This window comes from Coregonus clupeaformis, chromosome 30, assembly GCF_020615455.1.
Source record: "Coregonus clupeaformis isolate EN_2021a chromosome 30, ASM2061545v1, whole genome shotgun sequence".
Classification (NCBI taxonomy): Eukaryota; Metazoa; Chordata; class Actinopteri; order Salmoniformes; family Salmonidae; genus Coregonus; species Coregonus clupeaformis.
Window position 1 is genome coordinate 19534447 of NC_059221.1, and position 27929 is coordinate 19562375.

At 41.4% G+C, this 27929-nt stretch overlaps 2 protein-coding genes across 4 annotated transcripts; one reads left to right on the plus strand and one right to left on the minus strand.

Annotated features, from left to right (window-relative positions):
* Nucleotides 1–212: 212 nt before the first annotated feature.
* On the plus strand, nt 213–4631 carry LOC121545713 (LETM1 domain-containing protein 1). 2 transcript variants are annotated; one of them, XM_041856473.2, is made up of 9 exons: nt 213–332; nt 834–988; nt 1287–1402; nt 1611–1693; nt 1965–2151; nt 2324–2425; nt 2774–2926; nt 3069–3165; nt 3278–4631. In XM_041856473.2, exons 1-9 carry the CDS (start codon nt 220–222, stop codon nt 3349–3351), a joined length of 1080 nt encoding a protein of 359 aa, XP_041712407.1. In that variant the 5' UTR covers nt 213–219; the 3' UTR covers nt 3352–4631. The 2 variants fall into 2 exon arrangements, with proteins under 2 accessions (XP_041712407.1, XP_041712408.1); XM_041856474.2 differs by lacking the exon at nt 1611–1693 and having other exon boundaries at nt 1984–2151.
* Nucleotides 4632–4845: 214 nt separating this feature from the next.
* LOC121545714 (CD63 antigen-like) lies at nt 4846–27791 on the minus strand. Of its 2 annotated transcripts, none has more exons than XM_041856475.1 (8): nt 27685–27791; nt 19825–19910; nt 9707–9895; nt 8000–8074; nt 7756–7854; nt 5662–5808; nt 5448–5531; nt 4846–5300 (listed from the first exon to the last, which is right to left on the minus strand). In XM_041856475.1, the coding sequence occupies exons 2-8, from the start codon at nt 19888–19890 to the stop codon at nt 5235–5237; spliced, it is 726 nt and encodes a 241-aa protein (XP_041712409.1). In that variant the 5' UTR covers nt 19891–19910; nt 27685–27791; the 3' UTR covers nt 4846–5234. The 2 variants fall into 2 exon arrangements, with proteins under 2 accessions (XP_041712409.1, XP_041712410.1); XM_041856476.1 differs by having other exon boundaries at nt 19825–19914.
* Nucleotides 27792–27929: the final 138 nt, after the last annotated feature.

Consider the following 27929-nt stretch of genomic DNA (forward strand, 5'->3'; position numbering starts at 1 on the left):
ATGCTGAACAATACAATATTTTGGTGAAATCAACTCACAAAATAAAATAAAAAATAGAAAATGAACGGTTGCAAAAATCTGTAATTCTTTGACCTGTTACACTAGAATTGAGCAACATAACAAAATGTTGCTAGACTGCAGCACAGGAAACATTGGGTACATTACGGTAATCATACAGCCAATCACGCAGAGAGCAGCTAGCAATCTGCCCTTCCGAAAATGGCGCTGTCCTGTGTGGCGGTATGCCGCGGTTTGTCTGTGGCATTGTACGGAATCAGAATTAATGGGGTCACAGTTATATACTCCTCTTTCACGGCCACCTCTGGAGCAAGGTATGACAACTCATGCAAGACGTTATATACTTGTATCGTGATGTTGTGTAGTTAGTTGTCGAGACGCTGTTATGTGGCACTTCTCTGGAGTAAACTTCTTGACTGTTCGATCTGGGCAGGCAACACCCAACCACTGTTCACTGTCAGATAAAGGCTAGCTATACAATATTTTGCTGTTACTACTACATACATAGGGCAAGTAAATAACGTTACTCGCCTAGTCCTAGATATGAAATGCTGTCACAGTTCTACAGCTGTCTTCTGTACAAATCCTAACGTTAGATGTTTGGCATGACAACCACCATGAGAGTTGTTGGACAGAAGACGGGACAAATAGATCTGGACCAGCTTGTAATATTAAAGTTCTGTCTTTTTATCTTATTTTGACACTGTCTGAGTTGTCCTACAAACAGTACTACTTTTAACGACAAGTCAAACTCTTAAAAGCTTGAATGTATGGTCTGCTCTTGTTTCATTACCATATTTTTGTGTCCTTTACAGACTGCCGCTGTACAGACACTACTCATCCCCCAAATCCAGGCTAGGGATTGGCCTGCAAGTTGTGTCAAGGCTGCAAGAGGCCAATGCCAAATATGAACTCTTCCTCCAAAGATGTTTTCCTCGCTTTTATGTTCTCCATCACACTTTTACGAGAGGTAAGACTCCACTTGCCATAGAACTATGTTAAACTTTGTAAGTGATATTGATTGGTCATCAAACCTCCTTAGTTTATCCTTTGTTTGGCATGATGCATCTCTTTATTTCTCTGTTTACATATCTACATTACCTTAGAAAATGATCTGGATACAGTAAACCAATAAGATCTCATGTTTGAAGGCAAAATACACAAATGTGGCATAGCTCAATATGTAACAATCCCATGCATCACATAGGCAGGCTTCTGTGCTGCCACTACACTGAAAAGTAGCCATCTTTTGTATTATAATTCTTCAGGTATTCAGCTCCTTTTCCAAGATGCCAAAGAGGTGAAGGTGATAAAAACAAGGATGCTCACCAACAGTGTCGAAGTCCAGGACTTGCCCTATCGTGATATGGAGAAACTCAGGCAGGTCGGTCGAGGCTAGGGCATACACTTGAATAACAAGGAAAGTTATTGATAATGTGGTTAGCAGTCGTTGTAATCTGCATAAAAGGCTTTGAACTGTAACACTACGACCTGTAATACATAGTAATACTTTTGCTATGTCTGCATGTCCAAGTCTGAAAAGTTCACCTTAGCATGGGTAGTACATTTTAACTTTTTCTATTGTTTCGCAGTTTCGCAGAGACATGATCAAAGCCATTCCGCTGCTGTTAATTTCTATTCCTCCATTTGCCAACTACCTGGTTTTTGTCCTAATGTGAGTTAATTTCAGTAATCTCCTCACCATCCTCATTTGATTCATATTTAGTTAGAAAATAGCCTAATTCTCAAGTCAATGGGAGTTAAAATGTCAAATCATTGTACACATATGCCCCCAATGATAATACATTGTGCCCCCCATACAATGTATTGAAACCCCCTCCCTCCCTGTGTCCTGTCTTCCCTTCATCTCCCTGCCTTACATATTCCTCCTTCCATCCTCCATCTGGCCCTCCTCCATCTGTTCCTCCTCTCTTTTTCACATCTAGGTACCTTTTCCCCCGCCAGCTCCTGATCCGCCACTTCTGGACCCCCCAGCAGCAGAATGAGTTCCAGGGAGTGAACCATTCCCACAGGGCCCAACACCACTGGGCAGTGCTGAAGGGGCTTGAGAGTGCAGGTTCACATGTCAAAGATGGCTGCCTAAAGATCAGCCTACTAGACCTCTGCAACAAGGTGGGTGATACAGAAACGCTTAACCCCTCCCTTACATACGTCACTCTCATGTTCAAATGTGTCCATTGTCCAACATTTTGTTTGGCAAACATGGATATGTTTTCCCATAGATAACTGTAATGCAGATAATAAATGCCTCAAGACACTGTCTGACCAGTCCGTGTTTTTTTAGGTGCAAAGTGGGGTACACCCTAACATATCTGACATCCAGGCGATTCGAGGCTTGTTTTCTGGACCTCCCCTGAGTATCAAGAGAATAAACGCAGATCAGATGGTCAGTTTTTCCTGGTAGTCTTTATTCAGAAAGTCCTTGGGTTTACTGTATGTATATCATAATCACTATATTGGGCTCCCGAGTGGCGCAGTGGTCTAAGGCACTGCATCTAAGTGCTTGAGGCGTCACTACAGACCCCCTGGTTCGATTCCAGGCTGTATCACAACCGGCCGTGATTGGGAGTCCCATAGGGCGGCGCACAATTGGCCCAGCGTCGTCCGGGTTTGGCCGGTGTAGGCCGTCATTGTAAATAAGAACTGACTTGCCTAGTTAAAAAGGTAAAATAAATAAATAAATTTGTCTCAGCTGAAAAATATTACATCAACATAAGTCCCTCTCACTCTCCAGAGGCAACTCTGTCCCCTGTTCTTCCTGACTCCCCACCTCCCAACCCCCATGATTGGCACTCGACTGAACAGCCACGCCATAGAGCTGCTACAGCTGGACCGTGCTCTCAGCAGACATGGCCTGCACCAGTTGGATGACTCTGAGCTGAGACAGGTCAGTGCACATCACTTGACCTCCTAAAGATCTATGTAATTGGAATCATATCAGCAAAAACCCACATGTACAAATAGAACACATACTAGTCATGTCACATTGATGTATCATATTGATGATAACTTGACCCTGGTCTTGTCAGGCATGCTATGTCAGGGGACTTGACTCTGGCAGTCTCAGCGTCAACCAGTGTCAGGAATGGCTTTCACAGTGGCTCCAGTTTTCCTCTCGCCTGAAAGGTATCTAATCTCCCTCTCCCGATAGCGTTGTCTGTTCAGTTAAAATATTTTTGTGGGGGAGGAGGGTGATATGTTTGTCCTCATGCCTCTCTTCTATGTCCCTCTGTCCCAGAGTCGGAGGTCTCTCTGCTTGTGCACAGTATGGTCTTGCTTTCTGCCAACTACCCAAAGCCTTCCCGCTATTGACAGGAAGGAACAAGGAGTGATCTGCCACTTCCATTAATTCAGCCATCTCTCACCATGTGGGGCAGGGCAACTTTCCCATAGGGTGTCAACATCTGCAGTCTACCAACAGAAGAAATACCAAGCTTTACAACTCACATCTCACTTTTAGAAGGTGATTACTTAATGCAGTGGATTTATTTGGTGAAGGAAATGTGATAACATAACAACTGTTGCAATCTCGAACTGGTCAATGTTTTCAGGCTCAAAATCAAATCAGTTATTTGTCACGTGTACAGGATACAGCATGTGTAAATGGAACAGTGAAATGCTTATTTGCAAGCTCTGCTCAAGTGCAGTACTTAGGCTTGAATGTAGTTTTGTTTACTTGTAAAGCTGATGTTTTGTCATAAGATGTGGAGAATGTGTAGCATAGCTGGGGGAAAAAAATATTATGTTCAGCTAACCATATTAATACAGGTAACATTTGAAAAGTAGTTTGCCAACAAGTCTGCCGACATTCCAACCCACACCTACTATATAGCCTTTTTGGAGAGCATATGGTGTCATTTTACTGGTCATATATACAGGGGGTGGTAGTACTTGGTACAGTAGTAAGTAAGCTTTTGAGATTGGGAATTGAGAGTAGATAGTACATATTCTATGGAATGTTGTTACATACGACAGCATTGGCATGCAACATTAGGTGCAATTGTACGGTGATATTGAATCTCAGGACACTGGGGAATAATATGCCATTTAGCAGACGATTTAATCCAAAGCGATTTAGTCATGCGTGGTCCTGGGAATCGAACCCACTACCTTGGCGTTACAAGCACTTAGCGCTACCAACTGAGCTACAAAGGACACACTGCAATTCAACAGGCCTTTCGAAGCATTTACATGTTTCAGCTATGATGGCACTTTACTTCAAGCATTATTTACTTGATAGGAAATGCATTTAATGTTGGAAAGATTTAGTTGGAACCTTATACACAGCTACAGAACTGTTGTAACATGAGGTTTTTCTGGAAATACTAGGAGATCATTTTTTTAAATAGGAAATGCCCTCAATCCATGTGCCTTGCTTGTGGACTGGTGCAATCAAATTGAAATGTATGGGATTGCTAGCCAGTGGTTTTGAAGTTGCCAATAAGATTCTCAGATACTAAATATGCAAACTGTTTTCTTACAAAAAAAATTTTAATCTACTTGTTCAACTCCTTTGGGGATTGTGTTTTGAAATCAGTTATCTGGTGTATTAAGGTAATCTGTGTCTGAAATAAAATGTACTATCTGAAATACTTGTCAATGTATAGAAACGCTATTTACAGTAAGAACAAACAAGTTAGATCTGCACATTGCATGTTTACAAGCATTGTTGTCACCAATTATTTACATAAACCTACAGCCTTGTCCATAGATTCATTCAAGTGTTCCGCTCAGTGAGGAGCCATAGCAAATGCTCCACTTGGACAACACTAGAGGGCATCAGGGTCAATCAACACTAAGGTGAAATGTATTGACTGAAATCTTTAATAAAAATCCTTAGAAATTGGGGAACCATGAAGAGCATTACAGATTAAATACCTTTTCTGAAAAATAAATTCTAGAGTAGAATATGTTCATAAGATCAGAGTTAAGAACGTTTCACTTTCAAAAACAAGTGCAAACGCCAATTTCAGAATGCTGCCCTATTTAAATAAAAATATACTTTTCTAAAAAATAACTAAACATTGATATTCTTGGTAGGAGTCAGCATCAGTGCAAAGGCACGTTGTGTTTACATTGAGAATAAGAAGTGTAAATAAAAGTTATATGGAACTCAATCACAAAATGTTTGAACATAATTTGACCTGACAGTGCAACTGACTTTCAGCCACTCCCCTCTGCTATTGGCAGGATGATCACATGACTTCGTAGCCACTGCGAATGCCCCCCATCAACATGCAGGCGAATATGATGCCCATGATCTGAAACACACACAAAAACACAGTTAGAAAACATGCAAAAGTGTGTGCGTGTGTTGAACTAGCATCTACAAATCAGCGGGTCTTCCAAGCCTAGGATTTGTATGTGCAAATGTATATGCTTGGTTGTGTGCGTTTGCTTGCTCCTACCTGCAGGAAAGCGATCACCAGTGCCGCTACAATGACCCACATGATGTTCTTCTTCAACAGCTCCTCTACAACAGTTTCACACCCCTAGATAGCAATCCGAGACAAACGTCATTCCTGACCCATACACTGTTCTGGAGGTCTTTTTGCTTGGATTAATTGGTATTTTATTTCACACAAAAATACAAAACAAATCAACCACTGGGTTGGACCTTACCGTCTGGTGTATCTTGCGTGCATCCTCCATGGCCCCCTGACCACAGCCAACAGTGACATTGATGCAGCAGGAGTCTGGAACAGAGTTTTTCACAGAGCCGAACTTGCCTATCCAGTCAGTGGCGTTGGTCACTCCACAACATTTCAGCTGGATGAAGAACAGCAAGAATGGTGAGAATGAGTTTGAGCATGACGCGGGTAAACAGGGAACGCCAGATGGAGGAAGAGACAACAGCAAAATGAGGTAGTAAGGTTATGTTGGTTAGATTGGGGGAAACACAGACCGGAAGCAGGCCAGGATATTGCTTAATAATGTCAACAGAAGACAAGACAAGATAAACATGGCATAGAAGACACACACTAAAATGATAAGAGTAATGTTACATGGGGGAGGTGCCAAATTAAGCAAATAAAGTCAGAAATATATACACAATGCATCTTAACATTTTGACAAATGTCTCTTTACATTTGCAGATCCAATACCTTCAGAATGTATTCACACCCCTTGACTTTTTCCACATTTTGTTGTATTACAGCCTGAATTTAAAATTGATTAAATTGAGCTTCGTCACTGGCATACACACAATACCCCATAATGTGGAATTATGTTTTTCACATTTTTTACAAATTAATAAAAAATGAAAAGCTTGAATGTCAATAAGTATTCAACACCTTTGTTATGGCAAGCCTAAATAAGTTCAGGAGTAAAAATGTGCTTAACAAGTCACAGAAGTGGACTCACTGTGTGCAATAGTGTTTAACGTGATTTTTGAATGACTACCTCATCTCTGTACCCCACACATACAATTATCTGTAAGGTCTCTCAGTCGAGCAGTGAATTTCAAATAGATTCAACCACAAAGACCAGGGAGGTATTCCAATGCCTCGCAAAGAAGGGCACCTATTGGTAGATGGGTAAAAAAAAAAACATTTAATATCCCTTTGAGCATGGTGAAGTATTAATTACACTTTGGATGGTGTATCAACACACCCAGTCATTACAAAGATACAGGCGGCCTTCCTAACTCAGTTGCCGGAGAGGAAGGAAACCGCTCAGGGATTTCACCATAAGGCCAATGGTGACTTTAAAACAGTTAGAGTTTAATGGCTGTGATAGAAGAAAACGGAGGATGGATCAACAACGTTGTAGTTACTCCACAATAGTAACCTAATTGACAGAGTGAAAAGGAAGCCTGTACAGAATAAAAATATTCCAAAACATGCATACTGTTTGCAACAAGGCACTAAAGTAATACTGTAAAAAATGTAGCAAAGCAATTAACTTTTGGTCCTGAATACAAAGTGTTATGTTTGGGGCAAATCCAATCCAATACATTACTGAGTACCACTCTCCATATTTTCAAGCATAGTGGTGGCTGCATCATGTTATGGGTATGATTGTAATTGTTAAGGACTGGGAAGTTTTCAGGATAAAAAAGAAACAGAATGGAGCTAAACACAGGAAAAATCCTAGAGGAAAACCTGGTTCAGTCTGCTTTCCACCAGACACTGGGAGATTAATTCATCTTTCAGCAGGACAATAACCTAAAAGGCCAAATCTACACTGGAGTTGCTTACCAAAAAGACAGTGAATGTTCCTGAGTGTCCGAGTTACAATTTAGACTTAAATCTACTAGAAAATCTATGGCAAGACCTGAATATGGTTGTCTAGCAATGATCAACAACCAATTTGACAGAGCTTGAAGAATTCTGAAAATAATAAATGTTGGGCAAATGTTGCACAATCCAGGTGTGGAAAGCTCTTAGAGACTTACCCAGAAAGACACAGCGGTAATCTCTGCCAAAGGATCTTCTACAAAGTATTGGTGTGAATACTTATGTAAATGAGATATTCCTGTATTTAATTTTCAATAAATTTGCTAAAATTCCTGAAGATGTGTTTTCACTGTTAATAGGGGGTATTGTGTGTAGATGGGTGAGCATTTTTAAACATATTTAATCCATTTTGAATTCAGGCTGTAACAACAACATTTGGAATAAAATCAAGGGGTATGAATACTTCCTGAAGGCACTGTAAGCACATCACTACACCTAAAAATATCAATGTATGTCAGTTGTAATGGTTGATACTAACGTCAACTTGCAGGTTATCCATGGCCTTCTTGAATTCAGCTGTGCCATTGCTGTACTTGATGACTATGTCATTGAGACCGTCATGGACAATGACTGTCAGCTTAGTAGAGGACAGAAACATGGTTAACAGGTGGAATTACTAAATTATGTTGATACAATATAGACAGTCTGTAGACTGTACATACAGTTACTGTATAGACACATAGATGTGTAAAAAAACTGCCTGAAAATATGAGTATACTTACTTTGCCTCTGAAGACATATCCAGCGATGGCTGCACCAATCTCAGTGATAATGATCAGACCCAGAAGGATAGAAAACTTGGGAGAAAATATACAATAAAAAAAGGTATTAGCTCAGAGTTCAGATAGATACTCTACATGACCCAAAGTATGTGGACACCTGCTCGTCAAACATTTCATTCCAAAATCATGGGCATTAATATGGAGTTGGTCCCCCCCTTTGCTGCTATAACAGCCTCCACTCTTTTGGGAAGGCTTTCCACTAGATGTTGGAACATTGCTGCGGGGACTTGCTTCCATTCAGCCACAAGAGCATAAGTGAGGTCGGGCATGGATGTTGGGCGATTAGGCCTGGCTCGCAGTCGGCGTTCCAAATTATCCCAAAGGTGTTCAATGGGGTTGAAGTCAGGGCTCTGTGCAGGCCAGTAAAGTTCTTCCACAACGATCGACAAACCATTGATGTATGGACCTCACTTTGTGCATGGGGGCATTGTCATGCTGAAACAGGAAAGGGCCTTCCCCAAATTGTTGCCACAAAGTTGGAAGCACAAAATTGTATAGAATGTCATTGTATGCTGTAGCGTTAAAGATTTCCCTTCACTGGAACTAAGGGGCCTAGCGTGAACCATAAAAAACAGCCCCAGACAATTATTCCTCCTCCACCAAACTTTACAGTTGGCACTATGCATTCGGGCAGGTAGCTTTCTCCTGGCATCCGCCAAACCCAGATTTGTCTGTCGGACTGCCAGATGGTGAAGCGTGATTAATCACTCCAGAGAACGTGTTTCCGCTGCTCCAGAGTCAAATGGCGATGAGCTTTACACCAATTCAGCAGACGCTTGGCATTGTGGTGATCTTAAGCTTGTGTGCGGCTGCTCAGCCATGGAAACCCATGTCATGAAGCTCGCTGATGAACAGTTATTGTGCCGACGTTGCTTCCAGAGGCAGTTTGGAACTCGGTAGTGAGTGTTGCAACCAAGGACAGATTATTTTTTACACGCTATTCGCTTACGCACTCGGCGGTCCCGTTCTGTGAGCTTGCGTGGCCTACCACTTCGTGGCTGAGCCGTTGTTGCTCCTCGACGTTTCCACTTCACAATAACAGCACTTACAGTTGACCGGGGAAGCTCTAGCAGGGCAGATTTGTTGGAAAGGTGGCCCACGTTGAAAGTCACTGAGCTCTTCAGTAAGGCCATTCTACTGCCAATGTTTGTCTATGGAGATTGCATGGCTGTGTACTCGATTTTATACACCGGTCAGCAACGGGTGTGGCTGAAATAGCCGAATCCACTAATTTGAAGGGGTGTCCACATACTTTGTATATATATATATATAGTGTATATTAGCTCTTTTTTTGAAGATTAATGGCCTTAATAAAAACATAATTGATAAGCTGATGAACTGAACATTAATAGGTATTTAGATTGAGCTACTGTAAAATCCTTCTCTAATTCAGGTAACAAAATCTGTTATGTCTGTCTGGATGTAACAAACACTGCATTCACTACAGAATAAAGGTTGCCTAGATGTAAAAGAGACGTATGGAGCATTGTCAAACCAGTTGGTTCAGACTGCTTTTCAACTAGATCAAACATGTATGCGGTTAATGGTTTGGATACATTACATTTTGTTTGGAATACCAGGGTGACCACCATGCAGCAGCAGCCCCTCCCCCAATACAAGTTGTCATGTCGTTATATGTGTACATACCATGGTGACCATGCAGTAGCTCTCCTTCCAGGCTCCACAGCAGCCAAAGAAGGCGATGAAGAAGACGATGACCCCCACCACGATGAGGACTATGGGGGCTGATGAGGCGGAGACATTATTGATCACTACGGTGCTGTGGAAAGCCACCTGAACCAAAACTCCTAGCACTACCAGAGCCAGACCACACAGCTAGAGATAAATAAATGGAGAGATGGAAGAAAGAGTTATTGATTAGAAGTCACAGAAATATACATTTAAATAAATGCATGCATGGGCTTCTACAACGCAATAGATATTCAAACGCTTTGAAATATGTCATGTGAACAGGATCTTACATGTACAGCCAAGTTCGTAATCTGTACAACTGCATGATAAATTGGAACTGTATGAGGCCATACTTTTAAAATGGCAAGAAAGCGGTTAAGTGTATGTAAATGTCAGATCAGTGTACATCAGATCCTGCCTTATTCACGTTTTTAAGTTAGCATTTAAATGAACTAATACAGGAACTATCAAGGACACTAATGCAAATAAGTAATTGCCACATTTACAGATTTAAAAAAAAGTAGACACACTTCTGTCATTCTAGAATGACTATTACTATCATAGTTATTTGCCAATGGTGTCCAGCCCTCGTCATTTAAATAAACAAAACAACCTGCGTAGGTTGAGTAAACAGGAGGGTCACACAAACACACCTCTGTATGCATTGGGTGACAGGTGCTGGACCTATTACAGCAATACCTTGAACTACATGGAGACATGGATCAGGTATGTATGAAATAGGATATAAGCCCAATCTCACTGGTGTGCTGCTCAGAATCACAGATGACAGGACAGGCTACTAGTTATCCAGGATACTAGTTGCTAGGTATGATGAAATTATGGAAATAACAAACAAATCATGTACCATATTACCATATCCTAACTTGAGCCATAGTTTAGGTTGGTTTAGGCTATAGGTCAAATGTGGGTTATATAGCATGATGATACATCATCACATTCTGTTTCATAAAGGTATTTGACTCATAGATTTTATGAAGACTTCCTATTTCACCCTTTCAAAAAAGTCCTGGAAATAAAATGTGCAGTAGCTCCAGGAACAACGGCTCGGAGAATGTCGAGCAAAACTGGTCGAACCACAACTTAAACCGATCTGACTTCAGGTCATGTATCAAGATAAAACGCCTAGACAATATAGCCCAATGTTAACAACATGAGGAAGAACCCAGCAAAATCGACTCCCACAATGGCAGGTCAGTTCCGTGGAATATCACCTGACGGATGTGATAAGTCATTGCCTTAGTTTTTTTAATCCAGGTGCATCCGGCCCAAACTCAGGTCCTTTCATCACAGGTAACACCAATGTAAATATTTGGCATCGGTTAGGAATAGGATTGGTCACTGCCTGGTTTCTATACAGTGGAGAGGTAGGTACACAGAGGTATGAAAATGATAGCATACAGAAGAGAGGCCATAAAACTAATTGTAGGCATACAGTACATTCGGGAAGTATTCAGACACCTTGACTTTTTCCACATTGTTATGTTACAGCCTTATTCTAAAAAGTATTAAATTGTTTTTTCCCCTCATCTACACACAATACCCAATAATGACAAAGCAAAAACAAATTTTAGCAAATTTATAACATGAAAAAAAAAAAACGGAAATATCACATTTACATAAGTATTCAGACCTTTTACTCAGTACTTTGTTGAGGCACCTTTGGCAGCGATTACAGCCTCAAGTCTTCTTGGGTATGACGCTACAAGCTTGGCACACCTGTATTTGGGGAGTTTCTCCCATTCTTCTCTGCAGATCCTCTCAAGCTCTGTCAGGTTGGATGGGGAGCGTCGCTGCACAGCTATTTTCAGGTCTCTCCAGAGATGTTCGATCAGGTTCAAGTCCGGGATCTGCCTGGGCCACTCAAGGACATTCAGAGACTCGTCCCGAAGCCACTCCTGCATTGTCTTGGCTGTGTGCTTAGGGTCGTTGTCCTGTTGGAAGGTGAACCTTCACCCCAGTCAGCGGTCCTGAGCGCTCTGGAGCAGGTTGTCATCAAGGATCTCTCTGTACTTTGCTCCATTCATCTTTCCCTCGATCCTGACTAGTCTCCCAGTCCCTGCCACTGAAAAACATCCCCACAGCATGATGCTGCCACCACCATGCTTCACCGTAGGGATGGTGCCAGGTTTCCTCCAGACGTGACACTTGGCATTCAGGCCAAAGAGTTCGATCTTGGTTTCATCAGACCAGATAATCTTGTTTCTCATAGTCTGAGAGTCCTTTAAGGTTCTTGGTCACCTCCCTGACCAAGGCCGTTCTCCCACGGTTGCTCAGTTTGGCCGGGCGGCCAGCTCTAGGTAGTGTCTTGGTGGTTCCAAATGTATGTTCTTGGGGACCATCAATGCTGCATTTTTTTTTGGTATCCTTCCCCAGATCTGTGCCTCGGAGCTCTACGGACAATTCCTTCGACCTCATGGCTTGCGCTACGGCGGTCACAAAATTTCGTCAGCTGGTGATTGTCAAGCAAATGTCTGTCTGTCTCACGGTAATTGACATAAACATAAACACAATTAGCATCTCCTGGCTTCCACACATAGCCTACAAGCCATTTTAAAAAGTATAATTAATCCATGTAATATAGCCTACACCTTCACAATAAATCCATTAATTTATTTTAGACAGGTCTAAAGAAGCATGATATGAAGAAAATGTAGTCTATTTCAGAAGTAATAGCATACTCTGAGTTGTCCTTATGTTAGGTCCTGATGTGGCTATGCCAAATGGCTGTGGGCTACACTAGTTCATTTAGCAGACAAGATTTGCTTATAATTCCGTGACATTATTTTATAGTATGAAGAATACAATTGAACAAAGATGAATAAAATAGAAATATTTTCTGCAAACGATTTGAGGGAGTGCGCACATGCGGCTATTCTGTGTTGAGTGGTTAACAAAGAAATAGGTCCTCCTATATGCTTAATTTAGAGTTATTCATGTAACTTTAGTTGTTCTACAAACGTTGGGCTATAGGTTTTGATTTTTAATACATTGTAAGGCTGCATGATGAGACTAATGATGATTTGAAAAAAGTCGCTTAAAAAGGCATGAGCTCTTTTGTATTTTGCGCAGGCTGTACACACTCCAATAGTCTCTCATTCACATTTTGACAAGCACTTGATAATGCCTCGAATTTCACGGTGGCATCCCCCTCGTGGCCGTAATGCCCCCTAAAAAAATTAATTCCTTTTGCGACCCGGAGTGCAATGTGGCTGACTCAACAGATCAGAACATTTAGCTTAAAAATGTTGATAAACTATTAGGCTATTTCTTCACATTATAAGAGCAGCAATGTGCACATGGTAGTAGGCTATAAGCGTGAATGTTCCATTAGTGGAAAACACAATTATCAAAAGTGACCGCAAATGCAATTATGCAGGTAATGCTTTTATTGTAAAGGTGCATTTTTATGTTGAAAAGTATCTTCCCCAAACTTTAAACTCACGCGCTGCTTATATATTCCAGGTAGGCTCTACACCCCTTGTAAATCGGATTAATGTGCTTAAATTTTAAGAAGTTATTTGGCCACTTTACTTATTAAAACATATAGGCCTATGGGCTAGGCTACATGAGGTGTGTGACTATGATTCGAACAAGTCGCAAAAAAAGGCATTGTTTCTTATGCTGGTCATCATTCACAAGTGATAATATATAATTCACAAGTGATAGGCTAATATTGTCACCCATCATGGGTTCTCATTAAGTGTTTGAATGGATTTTCAAATACATTTGCATTGATGTCAGAGTGATTAGAGGGACAGTAGAGTGCTGAGCACCAGGCAGTTAGCAAGTTTGGTAGGCTACTAATGATCAGCAGCAGCATCAGAGCTTGGAGAAGCCCAATTACCGTGACTAAACGGTCATGTGGAATTTGACTGCCTTCATGACTCGTGACCGCCGGTGTGGCAGTAACACGGTCACCGCAACAGCCCTACTCATGGCTTGGTTTTTGCTCTGACATGTACAGTCAACTGTGGGACCTTAAATATATAGACAGGTGTGTGCCTTTCCAAATCATGTCCAATCAATTGAATTTACCACAGGTGGACTCCAATCAAGTTGTAAAAACATCTCAAGGATGATCAATTGAAACAGGATGCACCTGAGCCAATTTCGAGTCTCATAGCAAAGGGTCTGAATACTTATGTAAATAAGTTATTTATTTTCATACATTTGCAAAAATGTCTAAAAACCAGTTTTCGCTTTGTTATTATGGGGTATTGTGTGTAGATTGATTAGTAAAAAAATAATTGTATCCATTTTAGAATAAGGCTGTAATATAACAAAATGTGGAAAAAGTCAAGGGGTCTGAATACTTTCCAAATGTACTGTATGACAAATAGACATTATGGACAGTATATAGATAGAATACGTAGTAAAACTGTAGAATATGTAGGATAGAATAGTATATGTACAGCAATAGTTACAGTGCCTTCAGAAAGTATGTACATAGGGCAGCAGCCTCTAAGGTGCAGGGTTGAGTAACCAGGTGGTAGCCGGCTACCAGTGGTGACTATTTAACACACTGATGGCTTTGAGATAGCTGTTTTTCAGTCTCTCGGTCCCAGCTTTGATGCACCTATACTGACCCTGTCTTCTAGGCCGTGGCTCAGGTCCTTGATGATCTTCTTGGCCTTCCTGTGACACCAGGTGCTGTAGATGTCCTGGAGGGCAGGCAGTGTGCCCCCGGTGATGTGTTGGGCAGACCGCATCACCCTCTGGAGAGCCATGTGGTTGCGGATGGTGCAGTTGCTGTACCAGGCAGTGATAGTGCCCGAAAGGATGCTCTCAATGGTGCATCTGTAGAAGTTCGTGAGGGTCTTAAGGGCCAAGCCAAATTTCTTCAGCCTCCTGAGGTTGAAGAGGCGCTTTCGCACCTTCTCCACCACACTGTCTGTGCGGATGGGCCATTTCAGATTGTTAATGATGTGTACGCCAAGGAACTTTAAGCTTTTCACCTCCACTGCGACCCCGTCGATGTGGATGGGGTAGTGCTCCCTCTGCTGTCTCCTGAAGTCCACGATCAGCTCTTTCGTTTTGTTGACGTTGAGGGAGAAGTTATTTTCCTGGAACCACTCCGCCAGGGCCCTTACCTCCTCCCTGTAGGCTGTCTCGTCATTGTTGGTAATCAGGCCTACCACTGTTGTCTGCAAACTTGATGATTGAGTTAGAGACGTGCGTGGCCACGCAGTCATGGGTGAACAGGGAGTACAGAAGGGGGCTGAGCATGCACCCTTGTGGGGCCCCTGTGTTGAAGATCAGTGTAGCAGAGGTGTTGTTGCCTACCTTCACCACCTGGGTGCAGCCCATCAGGAAGTCCAGGACCCAGTTGCACAGGGCGGGGTTCAGACCCAGAGCCCAGAATTTATTGATGAGCTTAGAGGGTACTAGGTATTCCCCTTGTCCAGATGGGATAGGGCAGTGCGATGGCGATTACATCATCCGTGGATCTATTGGGGCGGTATGCGAATTGCAGTGGGTCTAGGGTCAGGTAAGGTGGAGGTGATATGATCCTTAACTAGCCTCTCAAAGCACTTCATGATGACAGAAGTGAGTGCTATGGGGTGATAGTGATTTTATTTTAGTTACCTTCACTTTCTTGGGTACAGGAACAATGGTGGACATCTTGAAGCAAGTGGAGACAACAGACTGGGATAGGGAGAGATTGAATATGTCCGTAAACACTCCAGCCAGCTGGTCTGCACATGCTCTGAGGGATGCCGTCTGTGCCGGCAGCCTTGCGAGGTTTAACATGCTTAAAAATGTCTTACTCACGTTGGCCACGGAGAACGAGAGCTCACCGTCTTCGTGAGTGGCACTGGCCCGCGTCGGTGGCACAGTGATTTTCATGAAGCGGGTGAAGAAGGTGTTTAGCTTATCCGGGAGCAAGACAGTGTCCGTGACGTGGCTGTTTTTCCCTTTATAATCCGTGATTGTCTGGAGTCCCTGACACATACGTCTCGTGTCTGAGCCGTTGAATTGCGTCTCTGTACTGACCTTTTGCCTGTTTGATTGCCGTACGGAGGGCATAACTGGACTGTTTGTACTCGTCCATGTTCCCAGTCACCTTGCCGTGGTTAAATGTGGTGGTTTGCGCTTTCAGTTTTGCGTGAATGCTGCAATCTATCCACGTTTTTTGGTTTGGATAGGTTTTAAACCATCACAGTGGGAACAACATCCCCTATGCACTTCCTGATGAACGCAGTCACCGAGACGGTGTATACGTCAATGTCATTTTCAGAGACAACCCAGAACATATCCCAATCCGCGTGACAGACCAATGTTGAACTGTCCTTACCACAGGTACTTGCGGTTTCAGTCTATAGGAAGGTAGGAGCAGAATGGAGGTGTGATCTAATTTGCCGAAGGGAGGGCGGGGGAGGGCCTTGTAGCCATCCCGGAAGAGAGAGTAACAATGGTAGAGAGTTTGAGGCGCGAGTAGCGCAGGCGATGTGTTGATAAAACTTTGGTAGCATTTTCCTCAGATTTCCTTTATTGAAGTTCCCAGCTACAATAAATGCGGCCTCAGAATATGCGGTTTCCAGTTTGCACAAAGTTTAGTGTAGTTCCTTGACTGCTGTCGTGGTATCGGCTTGAGGGGGAATATACATGGCTGTGACGATGACCGAAGAGAATTCTCTCGGGAGGTAATGCGGTCAGCATTTGATTGTGATCTAATATTCAAAAGTTATTTTTGGCTGTAGGTAATAATGCAAAAAATGTTCCAAGCAGATAAATAACACACACAACAAATATATACTGCAAAGTTGATTAGGAGCCAGGAACAGGGTGTCCATGTCTATCGGAAGAGGAAGAAGAGATCCCACTCTGGAACTTCAATATGTCTGTAGAGTATATTATGTTCAACAATATATCGAAACATTTGCCAAATCAAAAATTGTACATGTTCAATATTCATGTTTTTCAATATTCATAAATTAACGTTTAAAAAAAAAAGGTTTTGAAATCAAAATACTACTCACGTTACAGAGCAAGTGGTAACGCTTCATATGTCACCAATGTTTGCTTTGTAGTAGAGTATGTGAGCAGAGTGGAGCTGGAGCATGCCCAATTTGACTGGAGAGCGGAGCGAGTTTCCCAAAGGCTGGAGCGTTGGCCCGGCTCAGCATGCATTTGTAGGCTACTTGTGTGCTGCTATAGCCCAATGCTTTAGCTACGGTCATGGAGTTCACTAAATATTTTCATAAAGAAACGGATAAATCACACGTGCAAAAATCAGGGTGACCAAGAATCTGAAGAGACACGTTTCCCGAAAGCATGAGTTTACTACGTGCACATGCTAACAGAAAGGAAGGAGGTGGGTAGCTAGCTATGTGTGTTGTTGTAGTAAAGTATTTATAAACAAAAAAACTAATGTTCGTTCTATTATCTATACAATAGGCTATCATTTATTTTGGCCCAATATGCCTGACATATTACCTCTCAAGAAGCATTCCGTTTTGATAGGGTTATTTTGCCTAAAAACCTTTAGGCCTAACTATAGAAAAAGTCAAAAACAACTCTGTATCCATGCCCAGCCTGGCAAGAGTGGCCCGAAGGTTGTTTAGCATCCCAAGTGGCTCTGCAAGTGCAGAGAGGGTATTCACCACTGCTGGCCTGCCCTCCAAGCACCATCACATGAGCATCAAGCCACAGAATCTGGCCAAACTCGTGTTTCTAAAAGTGAATTCAAAAGGCATTGTAGACAACCTAATAAGGCATTTTTTGTTTCATTTGTATTTAAATACTAAGTAAGTCACAGCCTATATGCACAATTTATAGACTATAATGATTGAATACAACAAAATGTTGTTTAAATGCTGGGCGCTTAATGTTCCTGCCAGCCTAGCGTGTCGCACTTGCAAATGCTTCACAATTTATTTCTTTGTAGGCTAAATCCTTGAAATAATATGCAATAATATAGCCCAAATAATTTATTTTAGTTCATTTGTAGGCTACCTGTCTTGCTCCTGACCTATTTGGAGTGTTTATATGCTGTTTAATACGACATGTAGCCTATTTGATATGTTAAGCGCTTCTTAAGGTCACCTTTCATGTTGTTTATTAAAATACTTTTTCAAATCATATGGTTTGGGTTCAATACTTCAAAACCAAATGGTAGGCCCAGGTAGTCACAAAAATAGATGGGTGTTGGTTAAATGGGGCCAGAGCGGTGCGCATGTGATTTCTGACCGCTCAACTCCGCTCACTACAGATTAAACACTATGGTCTTAAAGGAGGCCTGGGTAAGGCCGAAATGTCATAAATATTACAACTTTGATAAATTATTTCTCAATTACGCATTTAGATACAAATGTCAAATATATGTAAACAATGCTTTCTCCAAAGGACTATTCTATGGATTCCATTTCGTGAAAATCCCCCAAATCATGGTCTTTTTTCAAATCTGGGTTTCGTGAAGAAACACTCAAAAGGTGCATGTGCATCTTTCGGCTTTCCTGTCATGTGTTATAGAGCACTAAACCATGATGGTATTACAATATAACCGAGGGATTAGTCAAGAGTTCTTAACTTTTCACATGAAGGCTTTGTATCAGTGAATGCAGACCAAAAAAATAAGAAGTCACATGATCTTTTCTTAACACTGAACTGGTCACAAGACTCAGATTCGTCACATGCTATCTCACTCACACTCTCCCCTCCCCCCTCCTACCTAAGGTCATTACTTCCTCTTTCAGATGAATTTTAGAAGTTAAACATTAACACTATTTTTTATATTTCCAAGTTGTGAGGAGTTAAAAGATGGAGGTTACAGTGAAGGAATTGTTCCTAGTTGAATAGTTTCATATTTGTTCTCCCTCTGTTTTGTCGCTGATAATGTGTGTATTGTTGGCCACATTTCAGAAAGCCTGTAATACAGAGTACAGGCAGAGTGAGTGAGCGCTAAACTACAGCAAGGAAGGAAATGGCAAACTGCGTAGAGGAGGGGTTTGTGTGTGTGTGTGTCCTGGGTCAGCTGACAGACTCCTGCGTATTGGCCTTACAACAGGTGGATTACAAGACTAAGTGATGACAGTCTTGGGGAGTTGGAAAGAAATAGATTAAATAAATACACATAACCAGCTATAGGCTACATATAAACTGGGTCAAGTAACTAAAATAACAGTTTAATGCCAAACAATTAAGAGGCTCAGAAACTGAGGTAAGCTCATGGAAAGTAATAAACCTTGCTCTCAGTCCCACACCCAACATAAAAATGTACTTTGTGGCATAGCTAACTACATCACAACCAACAGTTGTGGAGGAGGCTTGTATAACTTTTACAGCTGTAAAGAGTCATGATGATCAAGTGCCCTTTCCCAGATTCCTGGGTTCGTAGATGTTCAGTTTAAGGATTAGTGAAATTAAGGGACTTTTCTTATTAGGCCTACCAATTACCTCACTTGTCTTGAACATATCACATGGACCAAACTAACTGTCAGTGGGTGCGGTGCAGGAATCAGGCGCAGGACGCAGAAACTTAGTCCAAAAGACTTTAGTGAACAATCACTTAGAACACGAGCCAAAAAAGCCCGGAGGCGAGAAAATACGCACACAGGCGTAAAACAAAATGCGCACTAACATGTGCGAGAACCCTCTCCAAACAGAGGAGGAAACAACGAAGCACAGAAACCAACAGTAGCGCAATCACACACAACACCTGACAACCACAACGAGAACTTATATGACAATAATGAACGCTAAACGATAACAGGTGTACAACATCAAGACAAAACCAAACGAACATCGAAACATACAACGGTGGCAGCTAGTACTCCGGAGACGACGACCGCCGAAGCCTGCCCGAGCAAGGAAGAGAGGCAGCCTCGGCCGAAACCGTGACACTAACACACTACATTAGATCTGTATCAGTTTGAGGAACTATGAAACTCCCTTAATTAATCATGAGATGTGTTAACTGAGTGTCAGAGGCATTTCACAATCGATCTAGATGCTGAGCTGTATTAGACCCAGCAGTTGTACAGACCTCAAAAAGGCCAGAAACAGAACATCCCAACCAATCAGGATTCCAAACCTCCACCTGCATTACTCACCCAGAAGATGAAGTTGAAAAAGAAGAGTAGGTACTTCACACATTTCATTCCTCCCTCGACACCCATGGTTAGTCCGGATCAAGACCCTGGCTCAAGAAAGAAAAATACATTTTAACTAGAGAGACTGTAAATAACTATTATTATTTTGTATAACAAATACAAAATGGTGTGAACTAGTTTTAGGATATCACTTGTTGCTTCATCGTCTAGGCCTAGTGTGTTTAGCTCTACTAAATTTCATTGTATTACAGAAAACCGGCATGGCATGCTGAGAATAGGCCTACATATGAATGAAAGGTCAATATTGACAGGTAGGCCAGTAATCAGTTGATGTGTGGGGGGGACTTTTTAGTTGAGACCTGAGGCAAAAGTGAGTCAATACTGTGTCCAGTAAAATATGATTTTGTATGACTTATTTGTCGAAATAGACCTGTCAACAGTTGAGTCAGGCTTGCTGACAGTGAAAGGCCTTTTTAATCTATTTTTCCACATAAGATTAACGTTACACCATAGAAACCACATTTGTGTCAAGAGTTTAGTGTGCACAAGTATATATACAGTGGGGGAAAAAAGTATTTAGTCAGCCACCAATTGTGCAAGTTCTCCCACTTAAAAAGATGAGGCCTGTAATTTTCATCATAGGTATATATTTATTTATACAGTTGAAGTCGGAAGTTTACATACACTTAGGTTGGAGTCATTAAAACTCATTTTTTCAACCACAGTCGGTTAGGACATCTACTTTGTACATGACATAAGTAATTTTTCCAACAATTGTTTACAGACAGATTATTTCACTGTATCACAATTCCAGTGGGTCAGAAATTTACATACACTAAGTTGACTGTGCCTTTAAACAGCTTGGAAAATTCCAGGAAATGATGTCATGGCTTTAGAAGCTTCTGAGAGGCTAATTGACATCATTTGAGTCAATTGGAGGTGTACAGTGGGGGAAAAAAAGTATTTAGTCAGCCACCAATTGTGCAAGTTCTCCCACTTAAAAAGATGAGAGAGGCCTGTAATTTTCATCATAGGCAAATTGAGAAAAAAAATCACATTGTAGGATTTTTTATGAATTTATTTGCAAATTATGGTGGAAAATAAGTAGAGCTAGAAAATTCAAGCCCCTTGGAGGGATTCAATTTGTGGATTTAAAAGAACACATGAATCATCAGCGTACAATGACACCTTTGTTTTTAATCCCTGGATTTCGAATCCCTTGATATTATTGTTGGATCTGATTTTAATAGCTAACATTTCGATGGCCATAATAAATAGATATGCCGATAGTGGAAAACCTTGTTTTACTCCTCTTGACAGTTTGAAACTTTCTGAGAAATAGCCATTATTTACTATTTTACACCTAGGGTTACTATACATGATTTTAACCCATTTTATAAGAGATTCTCCAAAATTGAAATGCTCCAGGCATTTATACACTGCTCAAAAAAATAAAGGGAACACTTAAACAACACAATGTAACTCCAAGTCAATCACACTTCTGTGAAATCAAACTGTCCACTTAGGAAGCAACACTGATTGACAATAAATTGCACATGCTGTTGTACAAATGGAATAGATAACAGGTGGAAATTATAGGCAATTAGCAAGACACCCCCAATAAAAGGACTGGTTTTGCAGGTGGTGACCACAGACCACTTCTCAGCTTCCTGGCTGATGTTTTGGTAACTTTTGAATGCTGGCGGTGCTTTCACTCTAGTGGTAGCATGAGACGGAGTCTACAACCCACACAAGTGGCTCAGGTAGTGCAGCTCATCCAGGATGGCACATCAATGCGAGCTGTGGCAAGAAGGTTTGCTGTGTCTGTCAGCGTAGTGTCCAGAGCATGGAGGCGCTACCAGGAGACAGGCCAGTACATCAGGAGACGTGGAGGAGGCCGTAGGAGGGCAACAACCCAGCAGCAGGACTGCTACCTCCACCTTTGTGCAAGGAGGAGCAGGAGGAGCACTGCCAGAGCCCTGCAAAATGACCTCCAGCAGGCCACAAATGTGCATGTGTCTGCTCAAACGGTCAGAAACAGACTCCATGAGGGTGGTATGAGGGCCCGACGTCCACAGGTGGGGGTTGTGCTTACAGCCCAACACCGTGCAGGACGTTTGGCATTTGCCAGAGAACACCAAGATTGGCAAATTTGCCACTGGCGCCCTGTGCTCTTCACAGATGAAAGCAGGTTCACACTGAGCACATGTGACAGACGTGACAGAGTCTGGAGACGCCGTGGAGAACGTTCTGCTGCCTGCAACATCCTCCAGCCTGACCGGTTTGGCGGTGGGTCAGTCATGGAGTGGGGTGGCATTTCTTTGGGGGGCCGCACAGCCCTCCATGTGCTCGCCAGAGGTAGCCTGACTGCCATTAGGTACCGAGATGAGATCCTCAGACCCCTTGTGAGACCATATGCTGGTGCGGTTGGCCCTGGGTTCCTCCTAATGCAAGACAATGCTAGACCTCATGTGGCTGGAGTGTGTCAGCAGTTCCTGCAAGAGGAAGGCATTGATGCTATGGACTGGCCCGCCTGTTCCCCAGACCTGAATCCAATTGAGCACATCTGGGACATCATGTCTCGCTCCATCCACCAACACCACATTGCACCACAGACTGTCCAGGAGTTGGCGGATGCTTTAGTCCAGGTCTGGGAGGAGATCCCTCAGGAGACCATCCGCCACCTCATCAGGAGCATGCCCAGGCGTTGTAGGGAGGTCATACAGGCACGTGGAGGCCACAACCACTACTGAGCCTCATTTTGACTTGTTTTAAGGACATTACATCAAAGTTGGAGCAGCCTGTAGTGTGGTTTTCCACTTTAATTTTGAGGGTGACTCCAAATCCAGACCTCCATGGGTTGATACATTTGATTTCCATTGATAATTTTTGTGTGATTTTGTTGTCAGCACATTCAACTATGTAAAGAAAAAAGTATTTAATAAGATTATTTCATTCATTCAGATCTAGGATGTGTTTTTTTAGTGTTCCCTTTATTTTTTTGAGCAGTGTATATAAACTCCAGTCGTACTTTATCAAATGCCTTTTCAAAGTCTGCTATGAATAGCAGGTCTGGTTTCCCAGATTTTTCATAGTGTTCTATTGTTTCCAGTCTTGCCTTATATTATCTCCAATGTATCGTCCATGTAAAAAAAACCTGTCTGATCAGAATGAATATTGTCCAACAATACCTTTTTAATTCTATGCGCTTTACATTTTGCATCACAAACATGAGTCTTTCTGTATGGCTGTTAATTTTACATTATCAATAGAAAAAAATCCCTACCATTTGCTTCAGTTAGAGGAGATGGAGGCGACTGAAACGAAGTACTTTGCTTCCTCCTTCAAAATATCATTTGGTGAATCATGGGTGACTATCATTTGTAACCAGTTTCAAAATCTTAGCTAGCAGTCATCATCATGAATGAAATCGACAATCTACTGGCAAATCCTTTTAAATCCTTGTCATATGAAGAGAAATAATGAAGAGAAATTATAGATAAAACGTGTCGGTGCTCATTGGCCATAAACATTACACAACAAGTTGGAAAACGCAAATTCAACAATGAGTGGTTTGGAAGGAATCGGTGACAGTGGCTAACTACAGGCATTGCAAAGCAATCACTAGCCTGCTATTCAGTGGAATGGCTGTGTGGTCCCAAATCTGGGATTAAGGGGCTCTTTTCCAAGTTTAAAATGATAAACATTCAACATTGGCCATGCTGTCAATCAAGCATGATTTGTGCAGCACTCAAAACAACTTATCTCGGAACTGCCAAAACTTGACTTCAGTGAGTTCAAGACAACTGGGAAGTCGGGAATAAACAAGCTCCGACTGGGAAAATACGTTTGAATGGTCATCCAACTCGGAATTGTAAATCCGGCTTCTTTCTCTTTCTTTGATGACAAAATGTGCAAATGAAGGACCGCCGCGCCACCTTCCTGTTCAAGTGAGCACAGTACAACAAGGTGAGTCCAAAAATGTATTGTATGCTGCTGCATTAATTATGTAATATGCCAGGGAGATATGTATACTGTAGCTAAGAAAGCAATACTAAGTGTATGTTGTGTAGTAAGATGTTAGTAGGCCATATAATAATTGTTTTGTCTATTTAGTCCTCTGTAGCTCAGCTGGTAGAGCACGGCGCTTGTAACGCCAAGGTAGTGGGTTCGATCCCCGGGACCACCCATACACAAAAAAAAATTATGCACGCATGACTGTAAGTCGCTTTGGATAAAAGCGTCTGCTAAATGGCTTATTATTATTATTTACCCCTCTTAATTTTGCCTACTGTTCTGACTTGGTAGTGCACATGTAGCCTATAACCTGTTATAGGGAAATGTAATCATCAAATATTGTAAGAGCTTTCATTGTCTGCTTATATGCCCCCTTTATTTATCCTACGGTTCTGACTTGGTGTACAGGGAGAACACTGTAAGAATGGCCCATGTTTTGAATTCTGTCGCTGTATATTTCAAAAGTGCTAAATAAATAGATATCTTGACTACGTCCGTCCTAGCTCGCTCATTAATGTCTTAATCGAAATTACAGATTGCCTCTTATCCGCTTGTCGTCCCCTTATGCCATAGGTTTGTACATCTCAATTGCCATTAGAAACCACATTTGTTAAGCAAGTCAGCCATGTTTTTTTTAAAGGCAGTAAATGAGGTTGAATGAACTGTTTCGCTGCCAGACAAGACTCTGCTGATAGCCAGGTGTAGCAGTGGTAAGCTGTTGGGACTGCTGTTGGAACAGCTTTATGTAGGCCCTAACAGTTTGTGGGCACTGTTTGTCACCGTTATAGTGCAATTAATGTATTGTTTAGTGTTGTGTTGTGGCTTTGCTGGCATGCATCCCACCTCTTTTTTTTTTTTTTTGCCCCACCAAGGTTGAAATGCTAAAATCGGCACGGATCATTACACAGGTGCACCTTGTGCTGGGGACAATAAAAGGCCACTCTCAAATGTGCAGGTTTGTCACAACAATGCCACAGATTTCTCAAGTTGAGGGGGCATGCAATTGGCATGCTGACTGCCAGAGCTTTTGCCAGAGAATAGGATTTTCATTCTCTACCATAAGCCACCTCCAACATCGTTTTAGAGAATTTGGCAGTACGTCCAACTGTTCTCATAACCCAGACCATATGCAACCACACCAGCAACCCCCCCCCCCCAAAAAAAAAGCCAATAGTACCGTTTATCCGTGTTGAGAGGCCTTAGCCAGTATACACTTCATCAAAATAGTCAGAATTAATCTAAGATAACTCAAGAAATCTGTCATTAATTTAGATGTTTTTGACAAGGAGATCTTAGTCGCACAATTTTACATCACTGACGAAGGGGCATAGACTTCGGCTATGACTTTGGTTTGCCTCCAGAAAAAATGGTGTGTGCCGGAACAGCCGAAAAAACACTGAAGTCCAAAACGAACAAAAACGTCACAAAATATGCACAAACTCTTCCGAACTGTTTCGCCTGGCAAGCATGCTTTTAGGATGCTGGATTGCCATAAAGTAAATGGATGTTTCCCCGAATTATATAAATTCCTCCTGTCTAAATAAAATCATTCAAAATACTTCACCAGGGAGCATGACTTAGACACAGTGGATCATTAGCTTCTTTAAAAAAAAATAGCTGTGGATTGTTCAGTGGTGTAAAGTACTTAAGTAAAAATACTTTAAAGTACTACTTAAGTATTTATTTTATTTTTATTTTATTTTTTTTGGGGGGGGGGGGTATATGTACTTTACTATTTATATTTGGACTACTTTTACTTTACTACATTCCTAAAGAAAATAGTGTACTTTTACTCCATACATTTTCCCTGACATGCAAAAGTACTTGTTACATTTTGAATGCTTAGCAGGACAGGAAAATGGTCCAATTCACATCCCTGGTCATCCCTACTGCCTCTGATCTGGCGGACTCACTAAACACAAATGATTTGTTTGTAAATTATGTGTGTTGGAGTGTGCCCCTGGCTATTCCCCCTAAAAACACAAAAATATTCATACCATCTGGTTTGCCTAATATAAGGAATTTGAAATGTATACTTTTACTGTTTTGATGCTTAAGTATATTTGATCAATTATGTTTACTTTTGATACTTAAGTATATTTAAAACCAAATACTTTTAGACTTTTACTCAAGTAGTATTTTACTGGATTACTTTCACTTTTACTTGAGTAATTTCTATCAAGGGATCTTTACTTTTACTCAAATATGACAATTAGGTACTTTTTCCATCACTGGGATTGTTTTAAAATCACAAGTGTGTTTGGGAAGCCCGCAATTTGGGTAGTAGGCGTGGAAATAAGTCTAGCTGAATGAGTTGCGGCTGTCTGTGAAAAACGTCTAAAATACAGTATGTATGAAGATAACTTGTCTTGATTATAATTTAAAATGTTGCATCAAGAAGAAGGGGAGGGGTGTGTGGCGAAGATATGGTGCGTCTCTCTCCAGAGTAGGAAAGTGCCCATTTGGCTATGTCTGATTGCATTAACTCACCACGTAAGCCACTAATATGCTGTTTTTTAAAAACATCCATTGTGAATGATAGTTCCTCAGTATTTGAAAACACTCCCGGCCTCGATAATCACCAAGCCTCGGTGTGAAAGAGCACAATATCATGATAAAAAAACAGCTGTCTGTCCCGAGCTCACTGGCGCAGGAAACTGAGGACCCAGGATAAACTAGTTGATACAATGTTGTAAATTCACTAGCTACAGCTTTGGGCCAGACCCAGTGATGATTTTGATACGTTGCACTTCACTAGCAATAGCTCATCAAGTCATATCGAAAGGGAAGCTGGCAGGCGGAGTAAAGAGATTAATGTGATTGAAAGAACCTGAATTTTCATCAGAATATTTTCTACTGTTTTTATTTGTCGGCTTTAGGCCTATCTATTTTACTTAGTTGACGATGGAAGTTATATGCCTACGACTGCACTGGCCTTTAGGCTATTTCTTTAGCTGCCAATGGATCACAACGTATCAATGTGTCCATATGGCAGAAGCTAGTGCTCTCGCCATAGTTGAAATGTAACTTTTAGATTTTTATAATTTTACTTCAGATTGTTATGACTAACCACATGACAGTGACTTTGAAAAAAGAAAACGTTATTGAAATGTAACTGTTCCACGAAGATGCGCATATAAAAATAATCATAACTGGCACGCAGATCGGTAGAAATGGTAGGCTAAATTGTAAGCTTCCCTAAACTTTAAAAAACTCACGAGCTGCCTATGGTCTTTACTATTACACCCATTTAAAAAATTGTCACGCGCTAGCGCCTGCACAGAGGAGGTCCACGGATGGAAATCAAAGATCCGTCCAATTGATTCGTTCTGCCGCCAGCCCTGAAAGGCCTCCTATGATTGACATGACAAATGGGCTTATTAAGAAAAAAATAAGAAAAGATAAATGAGAAAACAATTGATATTGGAACAATTAGGAGCCTAATAAGAATTGTTTCTTTTTTAATGAACTTTTTAAATTCATCAAGACTGCGATACCCATCGCTTAAGGCAGCAGTGACTAAGCAATCACGTAACAAAACAGACCGTTAATCAGAGTGCGGAGGATACAATGTAACTTTTGTTGTAGCTAAATTTGATTTGTTACAGCCTATCGTTTGTAACCAAATTCAATTAGTTATATCTTGACTACTATGTAACCGTAAAGACAACAAAGGTATATTAGACTACAACTTTAGTTAAACGTGTCGTTTCCTCATTCGCAAAACGAACTTTTTTTGTATTTTTATCTCTAACCTTTTCTTTCTTTATGGATTTCAGATTTAACAGTCAGGTTATAACATCAAATAATTGAAAAAACAAACTTGAATGAAATAACACTTACCTTTGAGTTGAAGTTGGAAAAGTAGAGGTGGCAAAGCAATATGAGGCGTTGGTTGATATTTGGAAACAAGTTCGTCGAGAAGTTGAGGAAGCAATTCTCAGTTTTATAAGCCACTCCCTCTCTACGTTGCCCTCTGATCTAGCCTGGATCCAGCCAGCATAAAAAGTGGTAATGGAAAATGACCGTCAACAACACAAGTTTCACTTTCATCCACAGGACACACAGTAGCATTTCCATTTGCACAG